At 42.1% G+C, this 21739-nt stretch overlaps 1 protein-coding gene across 1 annotated transcript in view; it reads left to right on the plus strand.

Moving 5' to 3' along the window:
* The window catches only part of shank3a (SH3 and multiple ankyrin repeat domains 3a), a 159150-nt gene extending 140890 nt beyond the window's left edge, over positions 1-18260 (plus strand). Inside the window, exons 17-24 of the mRNA XM_078256048.1 lie at positions 909-1044; positions 5390-5470; positions 5642-5665; positions 6073-6200; positions 6466-6571; positions 7247-7776; positions 7860-9898; positions 17473-18260. Of these exons, the coding sequence (XP_078112174.1) occupies positions 909-1044; positions 5390-5470; positions 5642-5665; positions 6073-6200; positions 6466-6571; positions 7247-7776; positions 7860-9898; positions 17473-18043 (3615 nt within the window). The 3' untranslated portion in view covers positions 18044-18260. The remainder of the gene's footprint in view (positions 1-908; positions 1045-5389; positions 5471-5641; positions 5666-6072; positions 6201-6465; positions 6572-7246; positions 7777-7859; positions 9899-17472) is intronic.
* Positions 18261-21739: the final 3479 nt, after the last annotated feature.

Genomic DNA, 21739 nt, shown 5'->3' on the forward strand with positions numbered 1-21739 from the left:
TGTTGGTATAATATGAAAATGGCTGGTGGATTTAAGACAAAAAATAATAATTTATTGAATGAATCAAATTTGAACATATGTGTCAGTGGCTTGTAGATCTTTTACATTGTTAGTTAAATTCCTATCCTGGCCTGGGACACACATTCATACGGTTTGATAAAATACTGACTTTAACTTATCATTGCACTTACAATAACGAGCGCAGCTGTCCTCAATTTAGGTCATTGTGTCGTCTCATCTCCTTTTTTTCCTGCATCCACCGTGTGTTTGTGTGTGTGTCTGTGTGTGTGCAAGCGTCAGTCGTGGGGGGAACTGAGCTGCAGCCCAACTTTAGAGTGAAAAATCGTTACAGCGTACATTGATGTTAAAATGTATACAGGTTGGCAGGACGGTCTGAAATGTTTTGTACGGTCTTTCGCTGTACGTTTTGTTGGTAATGTGAGATGTTCAAGTCACACACATCTTGTCTTCATATCACAAAAGGAAATTATCAACCCGTTCTCACTCCCGCTTGGTCATTGGCTCTCAGAGTGCACGTGGGACTGCTGTGATTGGTTGAAGATGCGGAAAACTTCAGGTTATTGGTCAAAATTGCGAGTCGCACCAAATTCGCAGTGATTGGTTGAATTTGCGTGAATTGGCGCGATCGCGACATCACGAAATCCTGGAGGGACTGGTGCTTTTTTGTTCAAATGAATGGGATACGGCCCAATAAAGAATAGACATGATTTGCCGAAAGTAATTTGAGTGTAAAATTTGAACATGTAAAGTATTCTTACATACATTTATGAATTTACCAGAATTTAGTAACTATGGTGCTTTAATGTCAGCAGAATTGTAAAAAAAACAAAACAAGTTTACACTGATGTCAACATGTTTCATTCTGCCTTTTGTGTGTTTTGTCTTAGGTAAACGGGGTGAATGTAGTGAAAGTGGGCCATAAGCAGGTGGTGTCCTTGATCCGGCAAGGGGGCAACAGGCTGCTGATGAAGGTGGTGTCTGTCACACGCAAACCTGAGTCCGAGGAAGTCGTTCGCAAGAAAGGTAAAGACCAGAGGATAATCTCCTCTATGTTAAATTCACATTTCCACAGATGAAATATTGCAATTCACATGTAGAAAAGGTAATATCTATAATGTAATTGTTCACATCGAAATGTCACAAAAATCCTGTAACTGTATAATGTATCACGGGGAATTCTGCTTCACATACACTACCGGTCAAAAGTTTGAGGAAATTTCCATTCCACTCTATTATAGACAGAATACCAGCTGAGATCAGTTGCATTGTTTTTTTTAATCAGGGCAGCAGTTTTCAGATTACATTATGTGCTTATTACATAATTGCAAAAGGGTTCTCGACTGTTGTAGAAAGAAGTGGCTGATCTTTAATGCAATATCTACATTGCCCATTATCAGCAACCATTCATCCAATGTTCCAAAGGCACATTCTGTTTACTAATCTGATATCATTTTGAAAGGCTAACTGAGAAAACATTGGAGAACCCTTTTGCAATTATGTAAGAACATAATGTAATCTGAAAACTGCTGCCCTGGTTAAAAAAACAATGCAACTGATCTCAGCTGGTATTCTGTCTATAATAATTTTTAAGTGACTCCAAACTTTTGACCGGTAGGGTATGTGCTTTTATAACTATTATTAAAGATATCAATTAGTATGAAAAATAATTTAAATGTAACTTGTTCCACTAATTATATAGTCACGGCTTAATTAAAGTATATTGTCATAGGATGTCTCAGTTATTTGATAATGAATTTTATAGCTGTAGTGCAATGGAGACATGTAAGTTGTTTCATGTACAGATGACTTGGTAAGATATGTGTGTTTTCTGTTGTCAAGGTGATTACTGCCACGTTTCCCTGCTGTATATTCATGTGGTTTCCATGTCAACCACAGTTCGCCATTACTCAGCTCCCACGCAGTCCTGGCACTATGACCTAAGGACTGTGTACACTGCAAATTGTGTGTGTGTGTGTGTGTGTGTGTGTGTGTGTGTGTGTGTGTGTGTGTGTGTGCGTGCGCGTGTGTGTGGTAAAGTGGTGTGTGTACCTCCTTTGCAATTATAGAGATACAGAGACAGTGATGAATGGGTTTGACCTAGTTTCATTGGGACAGTATTGTATCAACTAAATCTACTACTCAACTACTCAAGGCCTTATGGTCTCTCTTGATCGCTCTCTCTCTCTCTCTCACCCCTGTTGTCTTTATATGTATATTGTATATTTCCTTATGCTTGTCTCTTATATATATACCCTTCTCTAGACATTTGCCATCATTCTTCTAGCTATGTTAAGTTTTATCTTTATTTGATATGCCTAATTCCAGTATGTACAATTTAACATATTTTGAGAAAAAGAAATCTTAAATGAAGGTCAACTTAGTACCTTTTTTTGGAGCTTTGAACTGCATTTTATGGTCTTCCTCAGCGGATAGAGTTTACTCAGTTGTCATGATTTATTAAAGCAAAGTTTGACATTATTGGAAATAAGCTTAGATGAGAAAATAAGACGACCCCTCTGTTTCCAGCAAAAAGACTAGAAACAGGGAAACTGAGTCTGGGTCTCTCAAGAAAGAACAATACCCCGCACACCAGAATCACTAAAGCTCACTAAACACGTTATATCTTTTTGTTATATCTTTGTTTGTTTAATCCATACAAAATTAAGGGTGTAAGAATTACAATTTGCTGTTTTACTGGGAATTATGTGTCAGACTATTAAATTGCTCTGAGAGGTTGTCAGCCAACCAGCAGAGCCTCTTAAAAGGCAGATTTGTCATTTTTACACCTTGGTTTTGTATGGATTAAACAAACAAGAATGTGTTAATTAATGAGCTTTCAAGGTGACGGTAGGTAGATTGTGTTACCTTTGGACAGAGCCAGGCTAACTGTTTCCTCTTGTTTCCAGTCTAAATGAGAGAAGGCTCGCATCTTCATGGATGTATAAGCTCTTAGCTCATCTTAGACTAAACTGCTATCTGTACTGGACTGGCGCATGTGAAGGCATCGCACAGCAATCTAACGACGTCATTCAGTCGACACTGTTCGTTTTTGAAAGGAACTCTGGGAGATAAGGTCCCAGAGGCATGCCTGCAATTACATCTTACTGCCAAAGCTGCCCCTAGAAACAACCCTAACCCTAACTCAAATCTTACGGACTACAACTTTAAGGCATTTCTGCAATATAGCACCATCATGGTAGATTTCAACTACATGACAATATGTAGGCATAATTGCATTTATTTATAGTGCCTTTGTCTTAGTGGTTCATGTCCATTTATTTGCGTCTTTTTGTGTTCCCAAGTCATTGTCGCCTCCATTACAGCTTGCTTATCTCTACCTGTGTGTAAGCTGCTGAGACCACAGATATACGGCAGGTGATAGAAGTAGTGAGGTAGACTAAAAAGTAGGGCTGTCAAAATAACGCGTTAATTTGTTGGTTGTTTTTGTCCTTCAACAGCAATTTACTAGTGAAATTAGTTATTGTTATTGTTATACATTATTATTAAATCATTTCATTTTGACCATATGGCCTTAGCAATAAACAAGCCGTTCTTTAATGCCACCAACTGTTGTTTAGTACCCTTTTCTTTTCTTTTTTTACTTTCTTAAAAAGTATCGTTTCAGGCACCGTTAATTATGTATGCGATTAATTTTGATTAATTAATCACAGAGTATGTAATTAATTAGATTAAATTTTTTAATCGATTGACAGCCCTACTAAAAAGACAATGGATGTTGAAAAGCTGGACAGACTAATTCCAGTGCTGAGACACAGACGGTGCAAACAGCTGTAGAAAAGATAGAGCATGTTAAGTGTTTCAGAGCCGAGAACGGAATTCTTCGCTTCTGTTTCAAACTTCTCCAAAATGTCTTCTTTTTTTTTACATCCTAAGCTGTGTTGAACACCCTCGCCTTCTGCACTGCTTCTACTGTGCCGCACCTTTGCAAAAACGCACAGACGCATGCTCTCACACGCACTCACACACAAAACACACATTCTCTGCATTATGCAGGGCCTCACTACTGCCACCGTTGCCATGGTGACTACACTGCATGTTTGAATTAAGCATTACATTACAGCAAAAGCGTCTCTCTCTCCCTCTGACTCTGTCTCTGTTCCTTTCTCGTTCTCCGTCCTCCTCTATCTCCTCTGCTCCCTGCTACTGTACCAGAATGTGCAGACTGGTGAAGAAATGAAGATTTGAAGTTTGATATGGACTGTACCCAGGATGGCATACGTACACTAGATCTGCAGCTGCTGACAGCAGCAGGAGAGTTAGACTCTAGTAAGGCACGAGGGCATCTGTGGGATTTAGAGATCTATCGCTCTACAGTGGTGCACTGAATGCTAGCTGGCCATTTTCGGAGAGAGTGAGCTGATCTAGTTGTATTGTGGGGTATTGAAAGGAAACTTGGGTTTGTTAAAGCATCTAGAGACTGCTGCTGTATGTGACTTTAGGATCTCTGTCCGACTGCGTGGCATTACGCTGTTACTGCAGACTTAACATGCTTAAATACATGACCACCTTATTTTTGTAATTTGGTTAATTACAGTGTTTCTTGTAACCTGATTTAAATCCTTTTATTGAAACCTGTAACTCTGTCATTTGCATTTTGAAGCTTTTATTAGTTCGATCTGTTTTACCGCTTTGAGTGGGACGATATCAGCCCAGTCTCCCATGAGCTTTGGGGTATATAGTCTGCAGCGCATCATTTTTCTTAGCTGTTGAATTCACTGTCATTTTTTCATCTATCAGCCCACATATCATGATGTCCTTCCTCAGAGAGTTTTCTCTGTGTATCTGCATGTGGTCCCGCAAGTGGGAGGATATGCATGTGTGTGTAAGCCATTGTGTCAGCACATCTCTGTCTGATACACACCTGCTAAATTTCAGACAGGCAGCATATAAGAATTAAGATGGACGACTTTCTCCCTCTGCTTGCCACACTTATTTTACTCATTCTGCCTATTGTGGCAGACACATTCTGTTGTTCTGTGTGTAATTGGAGGATTCAGAAAACTAGGGATGTTACAGACTGGACTGAGCTACTCATTTGCTGGCTCTGGGCTCCTCAACAGAGAGAAATTCTTGCAGCACAAAGACTAGAAAACTGAATGTCTTGGAGACAGATAAACAAGTCATCGGACCAACAAAGAGTAAAACATGAAGAAGTCGGGCTCCAACCGTAGCCTGAACAAGGTTCTGGCTAAGTGGGAGCCGTCCAGTTCGTCTTTTGACCAGATCAAAGCAGTGAAGACGGGATGGGCTGGCCGTCTGGGGGATGCCATGAAGGCACTCAGCCGCAAATCCAAAGGATCTTCATCCCCCTCAACTTCATCCTCAACACCATGCCTTTTCTCCACAGCTCCCCCACCACCCAAGAGAGCTCCCAGCACCACCCTGACACTGCGCTCTAAGTCGATGACTGCTGAGCTGGAGGAACTGGGTGAGTGCCAGATAGCTGGCATGCAAACTCTTGTCTTTCTTTTCTGTCACATTTATGCTTTCCCTTTGTCATTAAAACTCGGTGTGTCTCCTAACTTTTAGAATAGTCACTTCTGTTGGCTTGTTCTTGTCATTTCCCCTCCTCTGCTGACGCTATCTTTTTCCCACCAAGCTTCTGCTCGGAGGAGAAGAGGAGGTGAGTCTGAGGCAAGAAATTGACACCTCTCTGAATGTCATAAAGATGATTTATCACTGCTGTGTCAATTAAAGCAGTGTTTAGAGCTGAAGAGCAGAACACTTGAAAAATGTGGACTCTCTCTCTTTCTCCACCTTTTGTCTTTTTTTCTCTCTTTCTCTGTCTCTTTCAATTCTTAGTGCTCACTCCCTAGTGGTCATCAAGGAAACACATTGAACGAGTATTGAGATAGTACAGTAATGTTGTACAATACCATAGAGCAGTACTGTAAAGCTACATTTTGGAAATGCCAATTTACTCACAATTTGTATTCTCTAATTTGTTAGCAATGTCAGAAATGATGACACACAATGTTCCCCTGGTCTTATGTCTCAGTATTTAGTTGTGGCTAATTTCCTTCTCAACAGAGAGACTAGATGAGATGTTGGCATCCCAGGAGTCTATCTTGCGTTCTCAGACCCCGGAGGCAGATTACAGAGCAGCTACTGTCAAACAAAGGCCTACCAGCAGGAGAATAACACCAGCAGAGATCAGTGTGAGTGCACCTACACACAGCACACTGGCAGACAGCATATGCCACTGTGCTGGTATACATAAAACTCAATCTGACAAATAACATACTCAAAAACACCTGGGCTACACAGCACTGTGCTACGCTGCACACATGTACACATGCACTGCTTTGTGCTACTTTGTTGTTGATATTCTGTATACAGTTTTTAGAAGTTTTTTATGAATCTTTAAATGCATTATAACTGTGTTTCATAACACAGTCTGTTCTCTGTATGGTTGTGCTGCAGTCACTGTTTGAGAGACAAGGGATGACTCTACATGGAGGTCTTCACCCAGGCATTGAGAGAGGTCACATACCACTACCAAAGGGGATGTCCAGGACCAAGTCATTTGGTAAAACAATCACCCATCCTGTACATATTCAAATAAGGTGAATGATAGTGTATCTTATTTGCAGTATGCTTATAGGTAATATATTGACATGTAGAGAATAGAAGTTAAGGAAGCTTTATTCTTTTTTTTTTTGTTAAAGTGCATCACTACACCCACAAAGCATTTAGACAGCAGGACAACAAATAGAAAATACTGAAGATGAAGCTGCATCCTCATCAATCAAAGTTGCTGTTAACAAGAAATACAGATGAACAAATGTTAACATGGTTACAAAAATATACTAACATTGCTTTACATGTTCAGAATGTGCACATGTGCTTATTGGATATTCACAGAAACAGACTTGCAGAGCAGATGTTAAAGTACAGAGCCTATTTCAAGAGTAGATATACACATACATTATTAATACTCTTTATTATTAAAATGTTTTCTTGTTCTCAAGTACACTCAGTAAACGAATGTTAAATTAATTGTTAAATAAGTCAAAAAATAGTAAGTAAGTAAGTAAAATATTGTATGGCTGGGTTTGAGACACCTGATACATAATTAAATGTGTGAGTTAACAGATTTACAGATGGATGCATTGCAGTATATTTTTCAGCAAGCAGCTGTGGAACTAGTTCATTAGTTTACTCCCGGTCACCAGAAGATCTTTGCTCTTCCCTCCCTCATCAGGTGCCACTGAGGAGGATCAGCTGTCAGCCCTTGCAGAGGAGCACAGATTTCCCCGCAGTTCCTCTATGACAGACAGCCTCCGAGACCACTCACAGCCCCATCCCATCCCTCCACCTCCACAAACGGCACCTCCTCCTCCACCCACCTACTACCTAGACACTGGTCCTCCCCCAGCCTTCTGTCCGCCTCCTCCTCCATCTAGGACCCAGAGTCAGGGCCATGAGCCTGGGGGACGCTCCAGCTTCAAGCCCTCCTCCTTGGACCTGCCTTACGAGGCTGCTCAGCGGCAGGCCACACATTTAGAGAGACAGAAGAAAGCCCGCTCCATGATCATCCTCCAGGACTCTTCCCATCTACCTGTAGAAGCTACAGAAATTCCCCGTCCTTCTGCTGCTACTCCACCTGAGCGAATCAAAAGGAAGGGACGGGTTATTGACAACCCTTATGCTAATGTTGGTCAATTTAGCATTGGACTGTACACTCCCACCAAGCCACAGAGGAAGAAAAGTCCCCTGGTGAAACAACTACAGGTAGGTTACATGTTGAGGATAATTTAGTGTCAAAGACGCTCTAACTTTGACATCTTTGGCTGATTATCTTTGTCTTACTGCAGGTGGAAGATGCACAAGAAAAAGCAAGTTTGGCCTTAGCTGCTGCCCATTCCAGAGAGAGCTCACCCTCAGGACGACACCCTTATACCCATGGACAAACACACACCAGCCGTGCAGACTACTACCAGCAGCAGCTGATGGCTGAGCGAGAGCGTTTGCGTGCCCAGGGAGAGATGATGTTTCAGGGTAAGGGACCTTTTGCCGCTGCAATAGCTGGAGCAGTGAAGGATCGTGAGCGTCGCCTAGAAGAACGACGGAAATCCACTGTCTTCCTTTCTGTTGGAACCATGGAGGGGGCGTCTACCACAAGCTCTGACTCCCCCTCTCTGACTCAGTCTCACTCCATCGATGAACGGATGCTCACCCGAGAGCTGGGACAGCTGCCTCCCCCTGCCTTGGCACTAAGCCCCTCACCTAGTGGGACCACCTTTATCCATCCGCTCACAGGAAAACCCCTGGACCCCAACTCTCCACTGGCTCTTGCGCTGGCCGCAAGGGAGAGAGCACTGACCTCCCAGAGCCAGTCCCCAACTAGTAGCCCAGAACCTAGGACTAAACAGGAGCGGGCTGGCCAGGGAGTAATATTCATTGACCCTCAGACCAAAGAGTCTCCACATGGGGAAGGGGCACCCGCAACTCCCCCTTTTTCGCCTAAAAGCGCCAAGGCAGCTGGGTATGGTGTTGGATCCTCTCCAGTATCTATTTTAGTTCCCCAGCCCACCAAACCACAGTGGGCCACATCCCCATCCCCTGTATCATTCCGGCAGGAAATGGAGGCCAGAGTAGAGGAAAGGAAGGAGGAGAAGAGACTAGAGGATAAAAAAAGTATGTTGATCAGTATTATGGATACGTCACAGCAAAAAACAGCAGGGCTTATCATGGTCCATGCTACCAGTAACGGCCAGGCTGTCGGGGTGGGTTCTGAACTAGTCTCCCAGCCCCAGGCCAAGCTTCAGACCCAGCCTCAAACTCAGCGTCCTGCTAGTCCAGCCCAAGAGAAGAGTCTGGCTCAGGGAAGCTCCGAGGAGGATGTGGATCCTTACACAGTGACCCTGCCCCCTGCAATGTTGTCCTCCAGTGATGAGGAAACTAGAGAGGAGCTACGTAAGATTGGAGTTGTTCCACCACCAGATGAGTTTGCTAATGGGCTCCTGGCACAGGCACAGGGGACGCCAATGTCCCCAACTAAACCTGTCTCCTCTCCCACCACCCCTACAACAACAACACCGCAAACTCCCTCAACCCCAACAACCCCAATGGTGACCCCCACCAAGCCTCAGCCTCCCCAGCCGGCACCTCTACCCAGTGCAGCAGCTGTCTCAGGGAAGCCCTCTGACCCTCTGGAGCCCCCACCGGTGGGCGAGTCTGGCTCTGCGGCTGACTCAGGCGTGGAGGAGGCTGACACACGCAGCTCCAGCGACAGAGAGCGAGACCACCATCTCGAGACCACCAGCACCATCTCCACAGTTTCCAGCATGTCTACATTGTCCTCAGAAAGCGGCGAGCCTGCTGACACACACACCACGCACACCTCCTATGCCGACGGGCAGACTTTTGTGCTCGACAAGCCGCCAGTGCCTCCTAAGCCCCGACTTAAGTCCCAGATAGGAGGCAGTAAAGGCCCCGTCACCTTCAGGGACCCTTTGCTGAAGCAGAGCTCTGACAGCGAGCTGCTATCACAACAACAGGCTGCTGCCCTGGCTGCTGCTGCAGCTGGAGGAGTTGGGCTGCCCTCTGGTGGTTCAGCCTCAGTGACTGGACTAGCCCCCACCAAGCCGCGCTACCTCTTCCAGCGGAGGTCCAAGCTATGGGGGGACCCAGTGGAGCCTCGTGGGCAAGGGGTGGGGCTAGGTATTGGGAGTTTGGGCAATCTTGGTGGGCTGGGACTGGGGCTGGGTGTAGATGAGGGAGCAAAACCATCTGTTATGGGTGAGCTCAGTTCACGACTACAGCAGCTAAATAAAGACACTAGGTCACTGGGAGAGGAACCAATGGGAGCATCACTTGACCCGGGGAGAAAGTCACCTGTGGCAGGTGCCAGGTAAGAGGAAAGCTAGTAAACAGTACTGCAAAACTGTATTTAACACTGAATGACAAAACAAATGGTTACATTTAAAGTAATGATTTTAAGTGTTATTTATATATTTTACTCAGATCAATCAATCAATCAATTTTATTTGTCACATTAAATCGTACGGGTTACAAGTAACAAACTCAACTTCAATTTATGCATGATTCATTTTAAAGCAGAATGTGGTGGGTGGGGGGGCAGTCTTAGTCAGTGTCCTCATTTAGTATCGTAGTGGCCTGAGGGTAGAAGTTCCTCCTGAGCCTCTAATTGCTGGCCTGGTGTATCGGGTACCTTCTGCCCAACCTCAACGGAAAGAAAAGGCTGTCTCTGTGATATGGACACTCCGTGATGTGGACACCAAGGTACTTGAAGATGTCCGCTCTTTCTCTGAGGACCTGTTGATATTAAGGGGAGCATAGTTCCTTCTCTGCTTCTTCCCAAAGTCCACTATTATCTCTTTAGTCTTGCTGACATGTACGAGTAGGTTGTTGTCCTGACACCAGGGGGACAGGTCTTCTACTTCTTTCAGGTAGGCCTTTTCATTGTTGTTTGTGACCGGGCCCACCACAGCTATGTCATCAGCAAACTTGATAATTGTTTTGGAGTAGATAGTGGCTACACAGTCGTGACTGTACAGGGAGTACAGCAGGGAGCTCAAAACACAGCCCTGGGGTGCTCCGGTGTCGAAGATGAGGGTGGAAGAGGTGTGTCCGCTCACCCTCACCAGCTGGGGTCTGCCTGTCAGGAAGTCAAGGATCCACATGCACAGTGAGATGATTAATCCTCGGTCCTTGAGCTTTGTGACGATCCTGGAGGGACCTATGGTGTTAAATGCTGAACTGTAGTCAATGAACAGAAATCTCACATGGCTTCCTTTCTTTTCCAGGCGAGATAGGGTGCTGTGGAGGATGTGTGCTATGGCATCTTGTGCTGATCAGTCGGGACGGTAGGCAAACTGTAAAAAGTCCACTGTGTTTGGTAGTATAGAAGCAGATGTAATCCTTGACAAGTTCTTAGCATTTCATCACTACAGAGGTGAGTGCCACTGGGCAATAGTCATTCATGCTTGCTGGTCTTGTTTTCTTGGGCACAGGAATGATGGTGGACTTCTTGAAGCATGTGTATATGACAGAATGAGCAAGTGACAGGTTGTATGTCATTGTGAATATCGGCGCTAGTTGGTCAGCACACTGTTTGAGGACCCGCCCCCTGATATTGCCAGGTCTTGCTGCTTTTTTGGTGTTCACATGCTTGAAAGCCCTCCTGACTTCATGCACAGAAAGAGAGAAGGGTGTGAGAGGTGCACCCACCCATCCATTAACCTTTGCTTTAGCTGTTTTTGCTTGTTGGCTGCCGATAGCCTCAAAGTGAGCATAAAATGTGTTAAGCTCACTTGCTATAGACGCATCAGCACTTGACAAGGAGGAGGGGGAGGACTTGTAACCTGTCATAATTCTTAGAATTTGCCACATGATCTTGGGGTTGTTCTCCTGGAACTGTAGTTCCACTTTCTTCCTGTTGTCCCTTTTTGCCTCCTTTACTGCTCTTCTCATATTGTAGGCTGTTGCTTTATAATTATTGATGTTTCTAGACTGCATTCCTAATTTGAATGTGACATTGCGTGTGTTTATGGCACCTGGGATGGTTCTGGTAATCCATGGTTTTTGGTTGTGGAATGATTTAACTGTAGTTTTGGGCAAAGTTGCTTGTGTTGTTTTACAAATTAAATCTACCACAAACTCAGTGACTCAATATCAGTGACGTTGACAGTGGTGTCCTGGAACGTGCTCCAGACTACGTTGTGTAGTGCAGAGACTGTAGGGTGGCCTCTGATTGGCCTGACCATTTCCTGACCTCACGCATCACTGTGGGCATGATAGAGAGAGTTAGCAATCTAAAGCAATTCCAGTGCCCAGCATCAGAAAGAAGGGTCTTTATGAATTAAAATTGCATACTTGTCAGACACTGGGTTTAATTATTTTCTGATGAAGTAGAGGTCTTCAACCTCCTCACAAGGAATTGCAAGCCTTCTTTTCTCCTGGTTACCCCCATTTTATTTTACTCTTTATTTAGATCAATTATTATTATTATTATCAATTAGTTTACCGCCGATAATCTGTTAATCTTGCCTTTTTTTTGCAAAAACAAGCCCACTGGAAGAGCAATTGGAAACATAGACGTTTTCATTTATTATTTAAAAGCAAACATAATTTATAAACAATTATTTTGAGTCTATTTTAGTCTTACATCTGATCACATTTCTCTGGAAAGAGGGAAACCTGGAGGCTGAGTCAAAGATGTCGGCATGATTTGGTTTTACTCACATTTCTAAACATACATAAACATGCAAATGAATCCATATTTAGGCCAGTCCACTATGATGGTAAGCAGTAATGAGATAAGAGGTCACCAGCATTGTTGGCATTAGCTGAGATGTTAGTGTAACAACATTGTTAATATGTGCTATACCTTTCTATTGGTCATACAGTATGTTGCAACTTCAGTAAATAAAAAGCCAATATGAAGCATAGAAAAGAGTCAAAGACAAACACAGCGACACTGGGGTTATCTAAAGTATCTGAAGCACAGTGCTGTTTTGTCTGTTATCTGTGGGTTTCTTATTTCCACACCATACCTGAAAGTACAATGAAGTCCTTTATATTTCTGCAGATGTGAAGACACCGAAGAGAGTAAACCTTAAGGTTATAGCCCCTAGGGTAAACTTAAGCTTTTTTATATATTTTTTCCTAACAAGCCAATCAACCAATCCCATTAAAAGATAAAAACTATTTTTATACATTTTGTTTTATGTGTTTTGTTCAAACTACTGTATTACGTTACCTTGTTTGCATCACCTGATTTATTGTGTGTGTGTGTGTGTGTGTGTGTGTGTGTGTGTGTGTGTGTGTGTGTGTGTGTGTGTGGTACAGTAGTAGTAGATTATCTGTTGTTGTAAACAAGGTAACAGGGTTTGGAGGCACGCACTTTCTGAAAGGCTCTCCTCATCTCACACACACCCTGTTGGGTTCTAACCTTTGGCCCTGCTAGTAGCTACCCTTCCATCTTTTCCTTGAGCTTTTCCCAGAGTCCATGTTCAAATAATGCACAATACATCTTTATATCCACATCTCTTTGCAGCCATCACTGATATAAATTTGATAAGACCAGAAATTGTAGTTTCCTTCTTATCAACTCCTCCCATCCTACAGTAATATCAGTGATAACCTCAAAGATTTAAGGATGTATTTTCAGAAGTATTTGAACATGACTAAACTATAATGGTGTGTCACGTTAAAATCATCCCCTCACAATCCTGGCATTAACAGCCATGTTAATGACGCGACCAGTACCAGACAAAGACCTGACCATGGGGAGTAACTGTCAAATGTCTTCTCTTTTTCTTTTAACACAATGTTTTTTATTGAGTCAAAGACTATTGTACAGAGGTAACATAGTCGAATCAGTGCTCATTTGTGTAGAAAGTGAAAGTAAGATTACAATTATTAATCTGTAGAACATTGGTACAAAATTGAAAGAATTAGGACAAATAAAAGGCTTCTCTTTTGATCTACTCAGGATTTGGCCCGGTTGTCTTTTTATGGTTTGGCAGGTTGTAAGAACACATGCTTGCCCATTGTGGTTTTATTCTGCCATGGAATTGACACTAATTGATGATTTTAAGGGGCTCTTCAGTAGAATCCTTCATTCACAGTAATTTATGAATCAAAATGTAGCTTTCAAAGAGCTCAGGAGTTTGTAGGCACAGCGGATTTATAGCCTTGCTCCTCTTCTTTCTTCTACCCGTGTCCTCATTTCTGTTCAAATGAATAAGGTGGGTGGACAGTTTTGCTTTCATGTTCACTATACTTCACTGCTGATTAAGAGGAGCTGAAAGATGTGAATAGACAATCTAAGATTTAGAAGAGACTATTTTTTAGTCCTCTCTAGGGTTGGGCATCGAGAACCGATTCCTACTTGGAATCGTTTCAAAAATTACTTTTTTTAGTTTCTTTATTGGAATCGTTTAGAATCGTTTAGAGGATTTGGTTTCAAATCCGATCATCGCTTCCCAATTTAACATGCGCAAGTTTTAGTTTCCGAAGCGGCCAGGCTCTTGTTGTGTTGCAGCCTTGGAGCACAGTAAGCAGCGCTCTAGTCTGGCTTTATTTTACATTGAAAAAGCGGTAAAACTGCAAACCACCATTGACTCAAAATAAAACTTTCCTTTATTTGTAAAAAATAAGCATGTGACCCGTTTAAACTCCACCTCTCAAAGAATCGGAATCGAGAATCAATAAGAACCAGAATCAAAAGGAAGAATCGGAATTGGAATCAGAATCGTTAAAATCTAAACGATGCCCAACCCTAGTCCTCTCATTGTATTAACATTGGTAGGAGGTGCTGACCAACTCTCCACAACTGGGACCAAAGTGCTTCACATTTTTCAGCTTTCATCCAGCTGTCAACTAAAGTATTTACATAGCCATCCAAGAATGGAAAGTCTTTCAAAAATTGATCAGTATGGCTAGCTATTGGCTGTTTTATGCTGACTAGTGTAGTTTGGTGTTAACAGAAGTCTGCTGCTGCTACGCCTTGTTGTTGCTTCTGGACATCTCCGATGCAGAATTGACCTCCAGCACCTCCATAAATGAAGCAATGTCATGTATTTAGACCATCTTTTTTTTTTTTTTTTTTATGAAAACAGATGTGTAAGCATAAACTATTGTGCATTGTAAAAGCATTGAAAAAGCATCATAAGCACGTTTTGCAGTCCCATTCCTTTACTAGTAGTATAGTCTGTTACCAAAATAGTTTGGGTTGAAAAGCTCATTCATTCCTATTGCTTAAGACAATGCATTGCCTGGGTGACCACAAATGGAATATGAAGTCACCATGCGACATTGAGCCAAATTCAGCCATCAATCATAAGTCCGTACTTCAACAACATCATGATCCCTGGATGGAACAGGTGGCCATGATATCAAATACAACATATCATAGAACACTCACTCATGATTGGGCTCATCCTCTCCTGAGATTATGCAATCAAATTCATCCTCACTATTTCCATCCGTTTCCAACAGCTGATTGCCCTCGGCTGTGACAAAGATGATCATGCACACCATTATTTCTCTCTCTCCCTCTCTGTCTCTCTCTGCCTCTGCAATTGTTTCTCCTCACCTACTGGAGCATTTCACATGTAGCATAGGCCCCCTTAACTGCAGTGTTACTCCATCACTTACCCCATCCACTGTGTGCTCCATTTCAACCACTTCAAAAACCACACATGCTGCTGTATTTTGTCTCTCTTGTATCCACCTCGTTCACATGCTGTGTATCATATTTTTGGGTGGTTTTAGAAACCTGTGGTTTTCATTTGATTTCATTTGTGCTCTTTGGTTTTCTGTTCTTCTCTGTTCATGTAATTTGCATAACTTTGTTTTGTTTTTCAGTGATTGTGTTGAGGATGGCCATGGTCCCTGACTGACTTGCTTATTGGACACTGTAGGTTTCTTAAACCACGCTAAAACAGAACAAAATATGTTTATATAATTTATATTTTCAATTTGTATCTCTTGATTATAAAACACATAAACACAACCCTTATATACAGCACATTCAAATGTAAATGACTACTTGAACTAAAACAAATGTGTGTTTGCCAACGAGAACAGTAGTTGTTTTAGTCCATCATTTCAGAATAAATACAAAAGCAATCACCAAAGTCAAGGGACATGTGCCCGCCTTTTATTTGTTTTTCTTTTGTTTGTGCAGTGTTTGATATGTGAATAGTGTGCTCATTTCTCTCTCATGTAGCCCACTGGTCAGACCTTCCAGTGCTAAAGCCACCTCTGCTGTCTTTGTCATGCTTATGCATCAATAACACACATACATAAATACATGTACTCACAGCAACACTCATACAGCCACTTGCACACACCTGTACACACACATAAGGCGTGTCAAAGACAGCAGAGGTGGCTGAAGCAGACTATGAGTCTGGTTGGCAGGCTGCGTCTCATGGAGTGATGCTAACATTCTCTCCCATTGCTCTCTCTCTGCTCACCTTGCATGCTCCGCCCTGCTGCTCTGATCTGATTGGTCTAGAACTGACTGTGCGCCCAGGAGGGCAGGACGACTGTGTAAGTGCGCATGGAGCTCATCTCATATCCGTCGGCTCCCTGTAGTCTGATCAATTTTGATTCTGATTTTTCCAGCTTGGCGCTGCCTTGTTCCATTACACTCTTTAGTCCACATCAACGTTTGTAACACATGCAGTAGAGGAGAAACATGTGCCACACTTGTACATAAGACACTCACTAACATGCATGAATAACACAGACACCATTGCACCAACTCTTACCACATTTAGGCCTCCTCTTTTCTGCTTCTCCCTGCTTGCACCAAGCTAGACAAAACTTTAATGTTAGACTTAATCTAATCCATCCCTCTTCTCTTTTCTGACCATCTGTTCCTCCATTAGATCAGTAGTGTACTAATCAGCCACTTTCAGACTTCTTTTCACAAATTGATGTTATTATTTTCAGAAGAGGGTCTGGTGTAAAAAGGTAGATAAACCAGCATTTATTGCTCTTTTGGAATATACTGAGGTGCCTGTTGTTACAGTGTCAGATTCTTACTGCTTAGGAATTATTGCCAGATTGTGTAAGTATAATTCTTCTATTTCATGCTGCAGATGGTAAGATTGGGTTGGTTGGTCACTGAGATTTCTGAAATGGTTGAATTACTGAATTTAATTAAGTGTTAGCTGCACTTCAGAGTAAATAAGTACAAGTTTGATGAAATGAAGCTAAGCTTTGGAAAAAGATGCTGCTTTGTGTACCTTCATTTGGCCTTTAACAGACGTGATAAATGTTTTCTTTATACACTATAATTCTCATAAAAGTGTGTGTGTGTATGTGCGTGCACGTGTGTGCGTATGCGTGTTTGTACTGTAAAATATGAATTCAGTGCTTTCAGGTTATGCAGTCTGTAGTTGTAATGTAAAACTGATAACTGTAATCTAATTGTAAGCCTTTTGCTGTTTGTGGGTCACTGTGATCACTATAGGGAAGCATATCATATGCCTTAACAGGAAGTAACTTTGAATTAAAGTCATGAGAGGAAAAGGACTTTCAGTAATAGTCAGATGGACTATTGTACTAGTGTAGGATGGGTGTCAGTGAAAACAGTGCCGTCGTATCTTGCATAGTTAATGTATTACTTAAAATAGTGACGCAAGTCTTATGTGACATATTCATGATTAAGTAGTAAAAAGAGTTGTATCCAAAGCTGTAAATAATATCAGAAACTCATAACCAATGAGTGCAGCTTGCTGCTTTGTTGTCGATGTGATGTGAGACTAGCTTTGTCTGTCATTAACCTCAAGCCTACACTAACTTAAACTCAGAAGAACATATAGCGGTTAATAATACATATAACCCAAAGCTTGGTCTCCTTTTGTTCTTCTTTATTTTCACTTTGTTCACCTTCACCTCCTCTGTTAACATTTCTGAAACCCTCTCTCTGTCTGTCTCCACCAGACTTTTCAGCAGCCTAGGGGAGCTCCACACCATTTCTCAAAGGAGTTATGGCACCACATACACCATCCGCCCTGGCAGCCGTTACCCCGTCACCCGACGCACCCCAAGCCCAGGTTCAGGCTCACCTGATCGGGGTGACCCTCTTGGAAGATTTTCAAGCTTTGGCCTACCGACTTCACCGACTACACCGCCACAAACCATCCTCAAATCCTCGAGCCTCAGCCTACCCCAGGAGCCTAAAGAGGTTCGCTTTGTAATGAGGAGCTCCAGCGCCCGTTCCCGCTCTCGCTCCCCGTCCCCATCACCTTCCCATTCCCCTGGCCTGGGGTCACCACTTTTAGCCCTCCGACCCTTCCACCAGAAACCCCTCCACCTCTGGAATAAGTACGATGTCGGCGACTGGCTGGAGAGCATCAATCTGGGGGAGCACAGAGCAGGGTTTCAGGAGCATGAGATCGAAGGCTCTCACCTCCCAGCTCTAACCAAGGAAGACTTTGCAGAGCTAGGAGTGACACGAGTCGGACACCGCATGAACATTGAACGAGCACTAAAAATGCTGCTAGAGAGCTGACCCCTGCCCTGAGACACAGCAACAGATGGAGAGAAAGACGAAGATACAGCGGGCAAGATATAGAGTTGATAAAATAGAAAAGATAGGGGCCGCTCCTCTTTTACTCCGGCTGCTTTTATGTTCTGCATCACAAATGTTTACCTGTGTACCTTAGCGACACTTCATGTTCCCGTTCTGCATTAATACCCTGCACTTAGCACTGCACTGAAGAGGTGGAGTCAATACATTTGGCCCCTGTCCTCGGCCCTTAATGTCTGCCCACCTCCTTGCCTGCAGCCAATTAGATCAGACCTCAAAATGGGCTCTGGTCTTTCTTTGCCGAGAAGAATTGCATGAGCTCCAATTAAAACATTTGATTTGTGAAAAGCTTCAGTTGTTCCCTTACTAACACCCACACTTTTTCTCTCACCATTCCCTCCTCTCCTCTCTACCTCTATCCCTCCATCTATTAGGCCTCTGAAAGCCTTTTGCAGTTTGAGTAAAGGAGGAGGAGGAAGAATTTTCGTTCCAAACAGAAAGCTCAGTTGCCTTTCAAAATATTTATACAGAGATCAACAATGATGAACACAGGACTATGGACATAGTGCTGACACAACTCTGAAAAGGTGTGTCCCCTCTATACCTGCTGTTGTTTTTAAACCGAAGACTTTCGAGCCCAGAGGTGGCGCTCCACCAAGTAAACCACGGGAGAAAATCAATACGCCTTGGTACCCAGACTGTGCTATCTATTATATTTGGAGAATGTTTAACCAACACTCGTGGCTTTTTTCATAATCAATTTATTTGGTTTTCCAAAGGGAATATTATATAGAGGTATAATAAAATATGATATATATGTATCTAAATATAGCTTTCAGAAGAAAAGACAATATTGCAAAGAGGAAATGTAATAAATTAATCTGCACCTGTTTTTGGTTTTTAGTATAGAAGGCAGAGAGAAGTCTTTAAATTTATTCCACCAATAGTTTACTCATTTCTACCAATATATATATATATATATATATATATATATATATATATATATATATATATATATATATATATATATATATATATATATATATTTGAAATAAAAAAAAGTATATAGATACGGAAATGAAATTTTTGTCATAGGTATACAACTTTCCTTATGGTCATCCTTTCTTGAACCGTAGCATGACGAGTTGCATTATGTCTTAGACAGAGAGTTTGATGTTTGTTTTTATTTTCTTACGGTCTTCCTTCATACTAAAGGGCATCCCGTAATGTGAGGCTGAGACCCCAGTTGACACCCATCCCTACTGCTTCAGCTAGAGATCTGACTGACGTGGTTCTGACAGCTAATTGGTAAAAGGGGCTCTTCATCTGTTGCCTATTTATCACTCAGGGATGGACGTTTGGGGCACTAGCATGGAGAGGTTGTTGGCTGTTGTTTTATGACTATTTAAATTCTTATCTGTGAGGACATTTTAACACCACCACAGTCTGAAAAAAAATGTTATGCTAGTAAAATCTCCATCCCTGTGACCCCTGATGATGCTTGTCAGTCCAGCACAAGTTCTGGTATAGTGGAAGAAGGAAACACTGGGATGTTTCTCATCACCAGTAGAGAGGAAAGGATCATGGAAGATAGCAGAAATCTTGGTAACACTTTACTTGAAGGTGTCTACATAAGAGTGACATGACGCTGTCATGAACACATGAGCCCTAGCCCTAACTTGTCATGACAAAAAACGAATGACACTGTCTGACAGAAGCGTTATGTCATAAACGTTTATGACTTGTTTATAATGTTTATGACACGTTCATGACAGTGTCACGTCACTCTTATGTAGATACCTTCAAGTAAAGTGTAACCGAAATCTCTTTCAGATTTGACTTTCACTGCAGAAGGAAACCAAGTGAGTGAGCCTGGCCAAATCAAGCTTAACTGTTGAAATAAATCAAATGTTTGTTTTCCTTACTTTTTCCTGGAGTATAACCAACAAAAACATGTCATACATGGTTTTAAATTAGCAAGACAAACAGTCTGTGCCCTTCTGAAATGCCACTGCAGGAAATGTGTCTGTAGTCTATCAGGCTGTGGGGATGGGAACACCTCTGTAAGGTCTTAAAGAAAATTCAGTTTTTTACAACCTGGCAGTGTCTTGCAACTTCGCTGCTTCCCTCTATCTCTACGACTTACTTAGTAAGTAAAATATTATCATAAACGGTGGCAGTCGGAACTCTACAAATAAGACCCAGGTTGTAAAAAACAACAACTGACTTTTCTTTTAACAATGCAAAATCTGCAATTGTACTCATGAGTAGCTTCTGCTGGCAGTGAGAAACAGTGAGTTTTATTCACGCAACAAAAAGCATTTTATCCATAGCTTTTCTCTAACAGGCAGCCAGGTAATCTTTATTACCTCTAAAAAACCTCCGTACATCAGCAGCATCCAGTCAGTTCGCCACAGCAGTTTCACTTAGCGAGAAGTTGTGTGCATCCTTTTTCTTTTCTGTCTTTTTTATTATATGCTAGCAGTTTGTAAAAACGGGTGGTGAATATAACGTTGTATCTGGGTTGTAGGAATAGCACTCACTGCCTCACTGTGACCTCACTGATTATTTTACTTCTGACTCCAGTGTTACAGTACGTCCTCAGACTTATATGGACTTTTTGTGTTGTTATTTTGTCTTTTTTTTCTTCTTCTTCTTTTTTTCTTTGTTGATTTGTTACCCTCGGAAACTGTGGGGTAGATTTTGTAGCGTGTGGAAAATGAAACTTAAATCTTTCACTCATTAGAATTTTAGAGTGACCGAAAAAAAGATGTAATATCCTGTCCATTCTAAACGTACTTACACTTGTAAAAATTATCAAACTACAAAAATGTTCTTTTTCTTTTTTAAATCACAAGCAATGTATATATGATAGATTTCATATAAATTTTTGAAAAACAAAAAGTATATAGATCTATATATGAATGTTTGGCATATATGCATAGTTAACCACCTGTGGAAAAGGTGAGCAGATTTTATTCTTTCTATGAACTCTTGAACTTTTGAACTCTGAACTATGAACTAGGGGATGATTTGCACAAAACAAGGTGACAAGGTGCTAACATAAAAGCCACCCATCGTCCAAGCGCATGTGTGCATCTGGATTCCCCGATTCTCTCTGTGTGGTCGTTCCTCTTTACCATGTGTGTATGACTGTGTGTGTGTGTGTGTGTGTGTGTGTGTGTGTGCGTGTGCACAAATGCTTGTTTGTTTCCCTTTTTTGTGTGTGTGTGTGTGTGTGTGTGTGTGTGTGTGTTTTTTTGAGAGAGAGAGAGAGAGAGAGAGAGAGACAAGAGGATACAGTGATTGACAGTGAGGGAGTGTATGGTTGATTGTTAGGGTTAACATCTTTGGAGTAGTCCACTATAGCCTTACTGTATTACCATCAGAGATTCCCAGCAGTGGCTGTGACCCACAAACACACACACACAATATTATACACAGACAAACAGAAAAATGCACATATACATTCATCTTCTATAGATTGGACATCATTGTTCTGCATTCTTGTTTTGTACTGAGTGACGTGGACTGCTCTGCTCCAAGGGAGAGACAGATAGACAGATTACCACAGGGTATTGAACGAAACCCTTGACACATTTTATATTGCAAGACAACTATAACTCACCTTGTAACTGTGTAGGTACGGTTTATGCAGTGTCACTGTTTTGTACACCT

This window comes from Sander vitreus, chromosome 8 (assembly GCF_031162955.1).
Source record: "Sander vitreus isolate 19-12246 chromosome 8, sanVit1, whole genome shotgun sequence".
NCBI classification, from domain to species: domain Eukaryota; kingdom Metazoa; phylum Chordata; class Actinopteri; order Perciformes; family Percidae; genus Sander; species Sander vitreus.